Here is a 12745-nt window from a genome sequence, read left to right on the forward strand (position 1 = left end):
AAAATAAAAAATAGTTGATCCTCTTTCACTGGAAGGTAGTCAAACCTTTCAGTGAAAAATAACATTTTAGTAGAATAACATACACCTTTCTTACAATGGTCATGCTGAATTTTATTGACAAAATAAGTGCAATGCAAACGTAAATGTTGTATCAGAGCATTTCGTCAAGATACAGTAACTTCAGGTAAGAAAAAGGCAACTACTAAATGAATATCAAACCATCCTTAGATAACCTGACAGTCTACACTATGATAATGCTGTCATTGATCCAGCAACCAGGTACCCAACCAGCGTTGCCTCAGTCAGAAATACAATTATTCTATTCATTCTAATCCTGGAGTTCTAGAATTTGAATTCTAGTCTCAGTATTTCTTGAGTAAGGTCCGGCCCCTGTCTCTGGCAGGAGAGCTGAACTGGAAGAAGGTCTTGGCTCCAGCATCGGGCTCCAGGGACGAGAAAAGGCGGCTGTCCCCCTCAGGGCCCATGCCCAGGAAGTGAGGACTCCCCCGGGGAGAGGGCTGCCTGACCACCCCTGGGAAATGGGTAGGGTTGAATCTTCAGACCTGGTATTCTCTACGCCTCTTTTATACATTTTGTTTTTAACCAATCCTTGCAATCCTTGTTTTTAACCAATCCTATGGGGCAAGTCCTGAGTTGAGACAAGCAAGCTGAACTCAAACTTTCAGGCAAATTCCTAACAACATACACATATTATTTTACACAGACAGAACTCCAAGATGCGTCTCTAATCAGGATTCAGACTCTACTCCCTCTCTAACCTGTGTTGAACTCCGGGGGTCCTGGCTGGCGTGGTGCCTCTCTGTCCCCCACCACCATGTTGCGAAGCCTCAGCGAGTCATAGAGCCCCTGTAGCTTCTGGTACTGTCTGTTCCTCTCCATCAGACGCTCTGACACTTCACTGTACTTCCTCTTGTACTCCTCCATCACCTGAAAGAGACAAGAGAGGGATACCAAGGAGATGGAGGGCGAAAACGAGGTAGAGTATATAAGAAGGCTAAATAAAAGTGATTGGGTTATGGTTAGGGCTGAGCATTCATTTCGGGTGGTGAAGGGCATTTGTTCCGGCCGAGCAGCACTAATTGTGATGAGTTGAATCGGGTGTTAGTGTACAAATGGAGCAAAAGCCTGCACCCAATAGGAGACTAAGCTTGCCCACTCCAGGGTCTGATGTGATGTAAAGGTGGTACCTTCTTCAGTGAGGTGATCTCCCCTCTCATGGCATTGAGCTCCAGCTCTCTGCTCTGGTTCTGCTGGGTTAGCACCTTCTCCATCTGTTTCACCTGACCCTCGGCCCGGGACAGACTGTACTCCTGGAACATACGCTCCTGGTGCACCTGCAACACACACATGCACACGCATGTCGGACACAAGCACACACACACCATGAGAAGGTGATGGTATAAGATAGATTTGACACTCCTATTTCTTGAATTGTGTCCTTCATCCCTTGTCCTGGGGACCCACAGGGTGTGCAGGCTTGGTTTGAGCAGTAGAATCAGGTGTGTTAGTAACAGGCTGGAACAAAAGCCTGCACACTCAGAGGGTTTCCTAGACCAGGCCTGAGATAAACAATGGAGTAATTACATACCCTGAATGTCATAGGCAACACACTGACATACCTGGTAAGTCCAGAAAGCAAGGGCACGGGCGCTTATGTCCAGCACTGTCTCTGGCCTCAGTCCCGCCAACACCATGGCCTTGTACTCCTCAGATGGCGACAGCTCAGTGCGCACGATGTCCAGCTTCCCCGAGAGTGCAGAGGAGCAGGCCGGGCATATTGCCGGGGAGCGGCTGAACTCTCCGGATCCATGTTGGTCACAGAAGGCGTGAGAGCAAGCTGTGACCCAGGCGAACCCACACAGTTTCGCCCGACACTTTGGGTAGTTGCAGAGCAGATTGTCATCGCACATAGACATGGCTGTCGGGGACAAGAACAACTTGGTGAAACTTCAGAGACACTCACTTCACACACAGAGTTTGATGACGTAAAGTTTCGTTGATGATGTAACGTGTCGCAATACCAAGGTATGCAACATCCAACCTCTGCCGTCCTTAGCATACTAGCATGCTAGCTAACTGTCTCGCCACACATACTGCTACTACAAATAACCATAACGTTAGTTCTAACATTTATTTCTGAAATTAGTAGCTAGCTACAACTCTATACAAATGTAGCTGTGTACGATACTCAATGGGTTCAACAAACTTACCTGTTTACTTGGGCAAAACTAGGACGTTTTGAGGAATGTTTTGATGCTAAAGGTTTCCTAGCTAGCTACAGTGCACGTCTTTGAAGCGGGCTCGAATGAAAATTCTGATTGGCTTGCTAGAAATGTCAAGGGACCAATCAAATAAGTCATTTATTATAGACGTAATAAAATAGGTATTACTCGTTAGTAGTCAAAACTAAAGTTAAATATGTTCCTTAATAATAATAAGGAAGGATAATTACAAGTTTGAGTTCTGCGTTGTTGGTAAAATTATGCATTGTTTGTAAAGGGCTTGTAGTAAGCATTGTATTGTAACTTTTACACCTGTTGTATTCGGTGCATGTGACAAATAAAATGTGATTTGAAAGTGCATCCATTTTTACTAGTGGAATTTTTGGTAACATTTTGCCTATTCATGTCTGGAATACTTTATTCGTTTTTTATACAGGTTGATGCTATGCTTTTTATTTACTTGGCATTGGTTTAATCCTCACACATCTTTGTACAATCATTGTATTTACCATGCTATTAATTATTTTGGTTCCATTTAACCAGCCTTTTGCTGTTCATTCCCGTCCACCATGTATTGAGTGGGACATGTATGCGAGACACCTACTTAAAAAGGGTCCCTTTTCTCTCTCTCTCGCTCTCTTTTTATCCCTCCTCCACGTGGTACAGGAGTAAAGGCGGGGGGTGAAAGAGGGCATTGTGTTGGAGCAGCACTGGATCCGGGGGTTCATAGTGAGAGAGAAGAGGTGCTCACTCAACTGTGTCCAGTGCGCCATTGTCGTAGATTCCCATCTATTCTTTGCCTTTTAAATAAAGCTCTGCCTGCGCACCAGGACACTGGTAGAAGGGGGGGTCAGTGTGTAGAGTGACATGGAATGGAACACATGCATGTTCTGATGCGGAATGGATGGCACCGCTTCAACAGTCTCACACCACCTCTTTGTTGACAATTAGCCATATGTAAATCTGTGTGCAAATGTGCCCATTCATTCTGCAACGGTTGGCCTATATGATCCCTCTTGCCCTCTCCGTGAATAATTAGCACATAATGATCACATATATTGCAATGATAAGGCTATTATTATTTCCCAGTCTCTTGACCACTTGTAGTGTAAACTAGGATAATTTAGCTACCACAAATAGAATCAGGATTTCGTGTATTTGTTAAGGATTCTGATTTTGTTATTTATTAACTTATCTACAAAGCCTAGTACAAACATTTGCTATCACTTAATTCCCCCAAATGTTGTGCCAAAAATAATGGTCCATGAACTAGGCAACATTTCAAAGTTCGTCAATAAATTGGAGTTGAATGGGTTCAAACAGCATGCAACAAGTAAAGTCATATATTTGATTTATTCATGTGTATTTTAACACCCTTATGATGATATTTGATTGAGAGTTTAGTGATGGCGTGAAGGAAATACAGAGAGAAAAGGGAAAACCAGGGAGTCGGTGTTCCGCGCCATTGAAATGCAAATAGCAGTGAGGAGCACGAAGAGATTGTATGTGTGTGTGTGCATGTTATTATGTGTGCCTGCGTAGGCTATGTGTATGCAAGGGAGCGGGGGTGGGGGCGCCACAAATTGGGCAAGTTTGGAGAGCGAGAGACGATTTTAGAAAAACAGCCACACGCACTAACGGCAGCCTCATATGACACGGTGCGTCTATACGGATTTATATTTCTTCTTTGTTTTTCTACGTGCAAGGGATAAACATTCGATAACGTCATCTAGATGCAGACTGGACATTCACATTTTCCTGAAATTTGAGTTTTGGCGGATTCTGGAACTCGAAGCCTACAAGTGCTTAAAGTGGCCAGTGCTGTTTAATCGGCTGATGCCCCCTTTCTTTCCGTCTCCTCGTGAATCATGTCACGCCGGAAGCAGAAACGACCCCAGCAGCTCGTTAACTCGGACCCGGGGGGCACGCGGTTACTATCGCACGGTGAGAAAAGTTTATTATGGGTATTCTAAGGCATGCGTCTGTTTTTATTCCAAGGATATTCCCTATAGTTCTATGAATGAATGAAGCAACAAGAAAAGTTACAGGTTGTAATTTACAACTATAATGGTGATCAATAGGGTTAATTAAATAAGTTAACGTTAGATAAGGTGGAGAAACATGATTTAAAATCCCGCTAGAGAGTAGGACTAAAGTTACAAGTTGTTTATTTTAATATAGATGCACTTTATATATGTCAATTCCTCCTCACATCTTTATTTTCACATCTAGAAAGTCATTTTACTCAGGTGATCAATCATCATAACTCGATCTGTGTATGTCTGTGTTTTATGTTTGCACAATTTATATTTACAAAAAGTCATTGCCTCTTGCAATAAATTAGAGTTCAGTGGATTGCTCAGTCTGCTGTAGCTCTGCAATGGGCCCCAGTAGGGGAGAGCTCCAGGTATGAGGGCTAGCCCTGTAAACTTGTCCCTGTGATCTGGATGGTAACATCCATCTGTGGCCATTTTCCTGTGATGCTTAGTCCTCTAGGAAACTAGCAGTCTGCTCAGAATGACTACTGGAGGTCTTTCATTACTTAGAGGAAAGTCTCCCTATTCACCAACAATAAGGCTGGATCTGTGGGTGGAAGGAGAGGTGGAGGAGGGGTCTTTTTGGTAAAGATTAATCTCTTCTCCTTGTTCTCTTCTTCTCTCCATGCTTTTCTCCCTCATGTTTCATTTCCTCCTTGCCCCCCCCCCCCCCCCCCTCCTGAATGCTCACTGCTGAATGCTTCCCTCTCTACCCCCAACTCTATTGACTGTATACACCTACCCAGTTGGGGGGCTCAGTGTGTAAAATGCAGAGGGGAGAGAATGCAGAATGCATGCACCTTCAATCATATTGCCTTTGCTGCACAAACACACCTTAAAAATACGAATGACTTCTTAGAACTTCTGCAGGTAAATTTCCACAGAGAGGAACTTGTTTCAAAGGAACTGGTTTTGAACACCTTGAATTCTGCGAAAAGAACCAAGACTGACTATTTAGCAGCAGTAGTACAGTCATTAATTCCATCACTATCCCTCTAGGAGGGAATAGTTAGTTTGTCTTTCCATTGTCCATACCCCCCCCCCCCTCTTCTTTTGTTTCTCTCTTTCTCACTCTGTGCTCAAGATTCTGAAAGAATTTGACCCCAGAGCTCTAAAGATCTGAGGAGCAGACCAATCACAAGCCTCTGGACAGTGCCCAGGACTCTTAGCGTGTCCCGACCTCTGACCCCTGATGTGACGTCAGGGGGGAAGGGTGAATAGGGAGATGAAAGACGTGAACTGCTGGAGTGAGGGGCGGGTTAGAAGGGGTTATGGGTTTTCTTGGCTATGGCCATTGTCCTTTTAAACGTGTTGCCATAGCAACAATGTGGTTTGTGTTGTCAGAAGATGTTTGGAGAGTTTTCCTCGGGAAAGAAGTAGAGTGGACAGAAGACAAGATAATGTAAGGGGAAAGACTGTGACTCGGCATGTTTGTAGACTATCTATCAATATTTGCTAATGCATTGCTTTACATGAGAAGACTGAAACTTTAAGCTTGAAATTAATATGGAATCATTAGCAATTGTTGTAATCAATGATTACAGTTAAAAGTTAGGACTTATAGACTTACTTTGAGCTCCCACTTCAATTCCATAAAGAATGAGGCTCGTTCCCTGTCTTTCATGGTTCTTATGAGGACTTAACATCAACAATTTGATCATGAAACTGAACTTTTCATTTGGTTGAATAGGGGGATGAAAAGGCACCAGTCCTAATCCTTCTGTTTCTCTCTCTGTCCATAGATGACCAGCTGTCAGCAAAGTCACCGTCCATGTCTCTGGGCTCAGAACTGACCTCATCTGGGTCCTCCTCGTCCTCCCCCACCTCGCTCGAAGGCCGACAGCCCCCCCTGGCCCCTCGGCCGTCCCCCGGGGGTCTCCACGCACCCTCCCTCCCCAGCGAAAGCTCTCCGCCCCCCCACTGGCCCAGCCACATCGCCCCCTACACCACCTCTCTTCCCAACACCCACTCATCCCTCTCTCCAGACTTCCCTCATTCCTCTTTATCCTCCCAGACCCAATCCCTGCCACTCAACCTCAATCAGACATCGGGCCACCCCCTCTCCCATCAGGCCCACTCCCACGCCACTATGACCTCACCACAGATGGGCAGCTCTGCCACCATCACTACCTCTTCCTTGTCCTCCTCCTCGTCTAACCTCCCTCCCCGCCAGGAGAGCACCAGTCCTGGGCATCAGAATGGCTCCAGCCCCCTGGTGCCAGGGCTAGGCCAGATCCAGGTGCCACCGACCCTGGCTGTGCTCCTGGAGGAGCTGAGGGTGCTGCAGCAGAGGCAGATCCACCAGATGCAGATGACTGAGGAGATCTGTAGGCATGTTCTCCGGTTAGGAGGGGCCATCTATACCCAAGACACCTCCCAGGCTGGTAGTGGAGAGAAGAACCAAATACCTACAGCAGGATCCCCCTCCCCACCACATCATCCCTGCTCTGCCCCTGTCCCATCCTCGGCCTCCCCTCTCCTGTCCGGCCTCCCCTCCCTCCTCCCCCAGCTCACTGTGTCCAAGCCCAGCCTCTCCTCTCACACTAATGGGAGCAGAGCCCCAAACTCCTCTACCTCGCCCTCATCCTCTTCCTCCACCACTTGGAGCTCCTCGATAGCCTCCTCCATGCATCCTCTGTCCCTGGGTCTCCCCCCGCACTATCTCCACGAGAAATCCTCCAACACCTCCCCCTTTGGCCACAACAACGGGGTCAGCTTCCCCACCCTGCCCCTCCCCACCTCCAGCCACTCCCAGGACCACCTGCTGCAGTCCAGCTCCTCCCTGGGGTCCTTGTCCTTAGCAGGACGTCCTCAGCATGCCTGTAAGTTTTGTGGGAAGGTCTTGAGCAGTGATTCCTCGCTACAAATCCACCTGCGCTCCCACACGGGTGAGAGGCCCTACCACTGTCCCGTCTGCCTCAGTCGCTTCACCACCCGCGGGAACCTCAAAGCCCACTTCCTGCGTCACCGCGAGCAGAACCCTGAGCTGTCGCTCTCGCTCCTCCCCCCGGCTCTGGAGCAGCCCAGCCCTGCCCCCGTCGCCGCCACCACCGGCCAGAGACGTAGGAAGCGCCGGGCAGAAGACGAGGAACCGCCGTTCGGAGGCGTGAAAGGAATGACGGAGGGAATGGCACTCGGTTTCCTTTCCGGGGCGTCTCCTCGCCCCACCCCTTCCTCTATACCTATGCCACCCAGTATGGATATGGCACTGTTGTCCACGGCTCACTCCCTTTTACAGCTGAACAGGGCCTCTGCTGCAGCAGGCAGCGCCTCAGGTAGTGTGTTACCGCCATCATCCTCATCCTCCATGGGTGGCCAGTTCAAAGGGGCGAAGCAGCAGAGGTTTGATGAGAACACCCCTCCACACTCCGCCCTCCACCCAGGCTCCCCCTACTCCCAGCTGGCCCACTTCCCCAAAATCCTCTTCCCCGGAGGACCCTCGCCCCACCACCTCGCCCTCCTCCGTCCCCCGGGGACCCACCCCTCTACCTCCCATCTCACCTCCCCCCACACCCAGCTTCCCTTCCCTCCCTATTCTAAACTCCCCACGTCCTCCCCTTCCTCCTCCTCCACCACCTCCTTCACCCAAACCTCCGACACCTCCAAGTTGCAGCGACTGGTCCAGAAGCTGGAGAAGCAGCCCCAGGGCGGGGGCCAGTTTTCCTCCTGCGGCCCAGCAGACGGCTCCTCAAACGGGGACACCCACGGCCATGACCTGACCACAAGTTCCAGCGCCTACCGCAGGGAGATGATGGCAGCCCTGGGCCTTGGCCCCAACCCCAACACTGAGGCCATGGTGAGCAGCCGGGGACAGGGTCTCCCTGTATCCACCAATCCCGCCCTGGCCCCTAACCAGTGTGGGGTGTGCCTGCGGGTGCTCTCCTGCCCCAGGGCCCTGAGTCTCCACCAGGCCACCCACCTGGGCGAACGCCCCTTCCCCTGTAAGCTGTGTGGACGCTCCTTCTCCACTAAAGGAAGCCTGAGGGCCCACCTCGCCACCCACCGTGCCCGCCCGCCCAACGCCCGCACCCAGAACTCTTGCCCACTGTGCCCACGCAAGTTCACCAATGCCCTGGTGCTGCAGCACCACATCCGCATGCACCTGGGGGGCCAGATACCCCCAGGGGGAGAGGGGGAGGAAGGTACAGATATGACCCAAGAAGATCTGGGCCAAATGACCACAGCCTCTCCATCCAAACCCTCCAGCCTCCAAGGCCTGCACCCCCTGGCATTAAAAATGACCAGCTCCATCTCTAACCCTGACTCGCTGGTCAGCAGCTTAGACTTCGGAGGTCCGGCAACCAAGCAATCCCAGGCAGCTGACCCGAGCCCCCCTATAGAGGGGGAGTGTGAACCCTCGCCCTCCACAGCCAGCATTAGCCCACCTCTGACCCATAATCCCTCCCCAGAAGACCCCATGCTCCTGGGGGAAAGATCTGAGTCAGACTCCGGCCCGTCTGCAGCCTCTCTGGAAGACTTGCAAGACTCCCCAGCTGACCTTTCGAACGCCAGCCCAATTAGTCTACCCAAGACATCCTTGACCAGCTCCTTGCCAGCCTCAGTGGGGAATGGTGAGGAAGAGGAGGAGGAAAACATCCCTCTTGCCCTCTGTGTCTCTAGACCAGCATTGGATACTGATGGTAGTAGGTCAGGAGGGCTCATCAATGGTTCTGGCTCAACCACAGTGAACCAGACCAACTCTCCAGATGGACTCATCCCCAGTCCTGAATCTGATTCCACCCCGAAATCCCCTGCCACCCTCAACCCCTCACCCACGATCACCCCTCCTGCCAGCCCTAAAGCAGCTTCAGAGCCAGCCCAGTCCCCCAGTATCACCCCACCGGAGCCCAGTCCTGAACAGGAGACAGACCCACTTGAAGGGGCGAGTGAGAGCACAGCATCCAGAGATACCTCATCGGTCGAGGGGCCTGAGAGAGAGAAGCAGACCCCTAGCTCCACGGAGGAGAGTGACAGGGCTCCAGAGGAACCAGAGGCCTCCCAGCTAGCCACCCCAGCCTCAACGCCCTCCAAACCCTACTCCTGCACCCTGTGTGGGAAGGCATACGCCAGTCGCAGTGGATTAAAGGTCTAAAAAGCATAAGATAAGGATAGAATATATTAGTACCATATGTTCTTACAGAACACTTGACAGAAGCTAAATTTAGATTCTTGAGATTGGGAAATTAAAATAGTTTGGTGCAATCACTCTATTTCTTATGTTTACCTGTGTTTGTTTGTGTTATGTTAGCAAATATATTGTAATTAAAGTAATTTTCTGTTTCAATCAACAGGGACACATGAAGACACACCCTATGTTGACCAACGTTCCCACCGGGACTCCTCCTCCCGCCACCCTGACCAATGACAATGAAACTACGGAGGATCCGAGTTCGGTCTCAGCAAATGGAAAGGAGGATGAAAAGTAACGATTGGCCAAAGTTCCTGAGAAACGGGTTACCCTAGAGAATCAGCCAATCACTGCTGCATCTGGGAAGGAAGCAGAGAAACCTGTGGACACTACTGAGTAAAAAGACATGATTGGCTGCTTAATGGCATCAGTCCGTTTTTTTAAGGCCCTGACAAGGGAATGTATTTTCTTCATGTAATTAGAATTGATTCTAGAACGATTGATTTTAATTCTGTGTAGTTTTGGTACTAGTCAGTTGGGTCTATTTTGTCTATAATAGAAGGTTAGATTGTTGTGAAGTTTTAATTCAGTCGGCATGGTTACGATATCACTATCTCAAAGAACACAATGAGGCCTTATTGACAACATGATGTCACAGAATTGTCTTGTAGTGTAACGGCAACCCGTGTCGTTATGTGTGTTGGATCGCAATTGAATAGATGAGCAGGGATGTATGTTTTAGAGAGCAGCTAGTTCTAGTCAAACATATGAATGAAATTCACATTTGAATTTTAAAATGGGGATGAGGTGAAGGAGAAAAATGTGTTTTCACTCTTTAGGATCTATGGTACGATCTCCATACCAAAACAGGCCAGCGTAGTAGGGGCCGTTTCCTTGTATATATTAACCCTGTTACTATTTGTAGTTCTTTTTTTACTGACTTTTTAAACTGTCTTGCTGCTGTACTGATGTTTCAATGGAGTTGCACTGACTGTCTACACTACTGTCTATACATCCATTGAAACAGAGATTAGGATGGTGATGATGATTGCGTTACATTGACCAGTCCGTATATACAATGTATTTTGGCAATCCTGGTTCCTGCCATTGTGAGTGACCATATAGCAGGAACCTGAGAAATGAACAATGATGACTTATATCAGTGATTGTAATTGATTTATCCATAATTTGTTGGATATATCTGCACAGGGACACACAGAAGTAGCCTGACAGCCAAATAGATTGTGTTATGTTTCACTGTTGTGAAGTTTTGGTACCAGGTTAGTGTTGAAGTATAGCAGAAACTGGTGTATAAATCAACTGAACCTCCCGAGGACCAGGATGAACTATGTCGGATGGATAACCTCATCCCTCCATGTCTGTTGTCTCTTTCCTCTTCCCTTTCTCTTTCTCTCCTCCTCTTCCCTCTCACCCTCCCTCCTGTTCCCTCTTACCTCCTCTTCCTTCTCTCCCTCTCTCTCTCAAAGCACTTGAGAGTTCAAGTTTTCTGCCCTGCAGAAATTGTCTGCTCTGTATCCTACATTAGATCGGTTTAGTTTTAGTACTTTATTTAGCCTTCGTATGTTTTTTCCCAACCATTGTTTTTTGTAGTTATGATAACATGTGCTTCCCATATTTTTTATGTAAAAAACAGAAAATAAAATACTTCTGATGGTGAAAGCTTTTTGGTTGTCTGTCTGTGTATATTGTTTATCACTGTCTGTCTCAGTATAGCTGGTCGCAGACTATTCATCTATCTGTTTAAGTATTCTGTTTGCATGTCAACATGTTCTGTATGTCGGAGTGTGCTCTGTCTCGCTGTTTGTCTCAGCGCTCTGTATGTCTGGCTGTCTGTCTCAGCGCTCTGTATGTCTGGCTGTCTGTCTCAGCGCTCTGTATGTCTGGCTGTCTGTCTCAGCGCTCTGTATGTCTGGCTGTCTGTCTCAGCGCTCTGTATGTCTGGCTGTCTGTCTCAGCGCTCTGTATGTCTGGCTGTCTGTCTCAGGGCTCTGTATGTCTGGCTGTCTGTCTCACAGTTTCTTTGACTGGACGCTATAGCCTTCTACTTATTCTGCCTTTTTTGGCCTCACTTTCTTTTTGTAGGTTTCAGTTCCTTGATGGTTCTGGGGTGTTTGTGTGTGTGTGTGTGTGTGTGTGTGTGTGTGTGTGTGTGTGTGTGTGTGTGTGTGTGTGTGTGTGTGTGTGTGTGTGTGTGTGTGTGTGTGTGTGTGCGTGCCTGTGTGTGTGTGAAAGGGATAATCAGTGCTTGTGTGATTGAAAGTGCAGCTGTAGAGGCCCCCCTCACCCCCCTTCTTTCTCTCTGTCATACTCTCTTTCATACTCACCCTCTTTCATTTTCTCTTTCATTTTCCCTCTCTCTCTGTCCTCCCCTCCCAGTGTAATAGTCTGACACATAGGAAGCTTTAATCCTTACACAATGATAGCCCCCCCCTCCCCTAAGCGACAGTGAGCGGGACAGGGGGCAGCACACACACAGACCTGGACCAGCTGTCCCCAAAATGGCCGCCTTAATCCTCCAACCACCCTTCCCACTAGCTGGGGCTCCTAAAACCATGACAACCGGTAACCAAGGAGAGGAATTTGGGAGCAGAAAGGGGAAAGAGACAAAGGGCTGAAAAGAAGCCATGTGTGAGAAGTTTGTCCACATGCGTTGGGAATGAGACAGAGACATGTCTCAATCAAACAAGTGGAGTTAGAAAGTGATGCAGGGATGGTGGTTGGGTTTGAGAGGAAACGTGTGGAGTTGTCACACAAGTGTGGAGGGGGTACTTGATCAACAAACTTTTGATGACATAGGCTACCTATAGATATTGATCAGTTGAGAATGCTTTATTAATGTTAATGTTAATTAACTTGGTTCTAAATATACTTAAGTATTAAAAGTACATGTAATTGCTCAAATATATTTAAGTATCAAAACTAAAAGTACAAGTCATTTCAAATTCCTTATATTAAGCAAAGCAGACAGCACCATTTTCTTGTTTTGAAAATGTATGGATAGTCAGGGGCACACTCCAATGCTTTACAAATGATGCATTTGTGTTTAGTGAGTCCGCCAGATCAGAGGCAGTAGGGATGACCACGTGTTATCTTGATAAGTGAGTGAATTGGGCCATTTTCCTGTCCTGCTAAGCATTCAAAATGTAACAAGTACTTTTGGGTGTCAAGGAAAATGTAAGGAGTAAAAAGTACATCATTTTCTTTAGGAATGTAGTGAAGTAAAAGTAAAAGTAGTCAAAAATATAAATAGTAAAGTACAGATACCCAAATAAACTACATAAGTAGTACTTTAAAGTATTTTTTACTTATGTACTTTA

At 47.8% G+C, this 12745-nt stretch overlaps 2 protein-coding genes across 2 annotated transcripts; one reads left to right on the plus strand and one right to left on the minus strand.

Moving 5' to 3' along the window:
• Positions 1 to 92: 92 nt before the first annotated feature.
• LOC129864816 (E3 ubiquitin-protein ligase CCNB1IP1) lies at positions 93 to 2320 on the minus strand. Its single transcript, XM_055937102.1, has 5 exons — positions 2232 to 2320; positions 1641 to 1939; positions 1209 to 1355; positions 780 to 948; positions 93 to 532 (listed from the first exon to the last, which is right to left on the minus strand). Exons 2-5 carry the CDS (start codon positions 1935 to 1937, stop codon positions 363 to 365), a joined length of 783 nt encoding a protein of 260 aa, XP_055793077.1. The 5' UTR covers positions 1938 to 1939; positions 2232 to 2320; the 3' UTR covers positions 93 to 362.
• Positions 2321 to 3804: 1484 nt separating this feature from the next.
• si:ch211-212k18.5 (homeotic protein spalt-major) lies at positions 3805 to 11091 on the plus strand. The gene is made up of 3 exons (XM_055938309.1): positions 3805 to 4187; positions 6022 to 9365; positions 9571 to 11091. Exons 1-3 carry the CDS (start codon positions 4112 to 4114, stop codon positions 9703 to 9705), a joined length of 3555 nt encoding a protein of 1184 aa, XP_055794284.1. The 5' UTR covers positions 3805 to 4111; the 3' UTR covers positions 9706 to 11091.
• The last annotated feature ends 1654 nt before the right edge of the window (positions 11092 to 12745 follow it).

The sequence above is a fragment of the Salvelinus fontinalis genome, chromosome 11 (assembly GCF_029448725.1).
Source record: "Salvelinus fontinalis isolate EN_2023a chromosome 11, ASM2944872v1, whole genome shotgun sequence".
NCBI lineage: Eukaryota > Metazoa > Chordata > Actinopteri > Salmoniformes > Salmonidae > Salvelinus > Salvelinus fontinalis.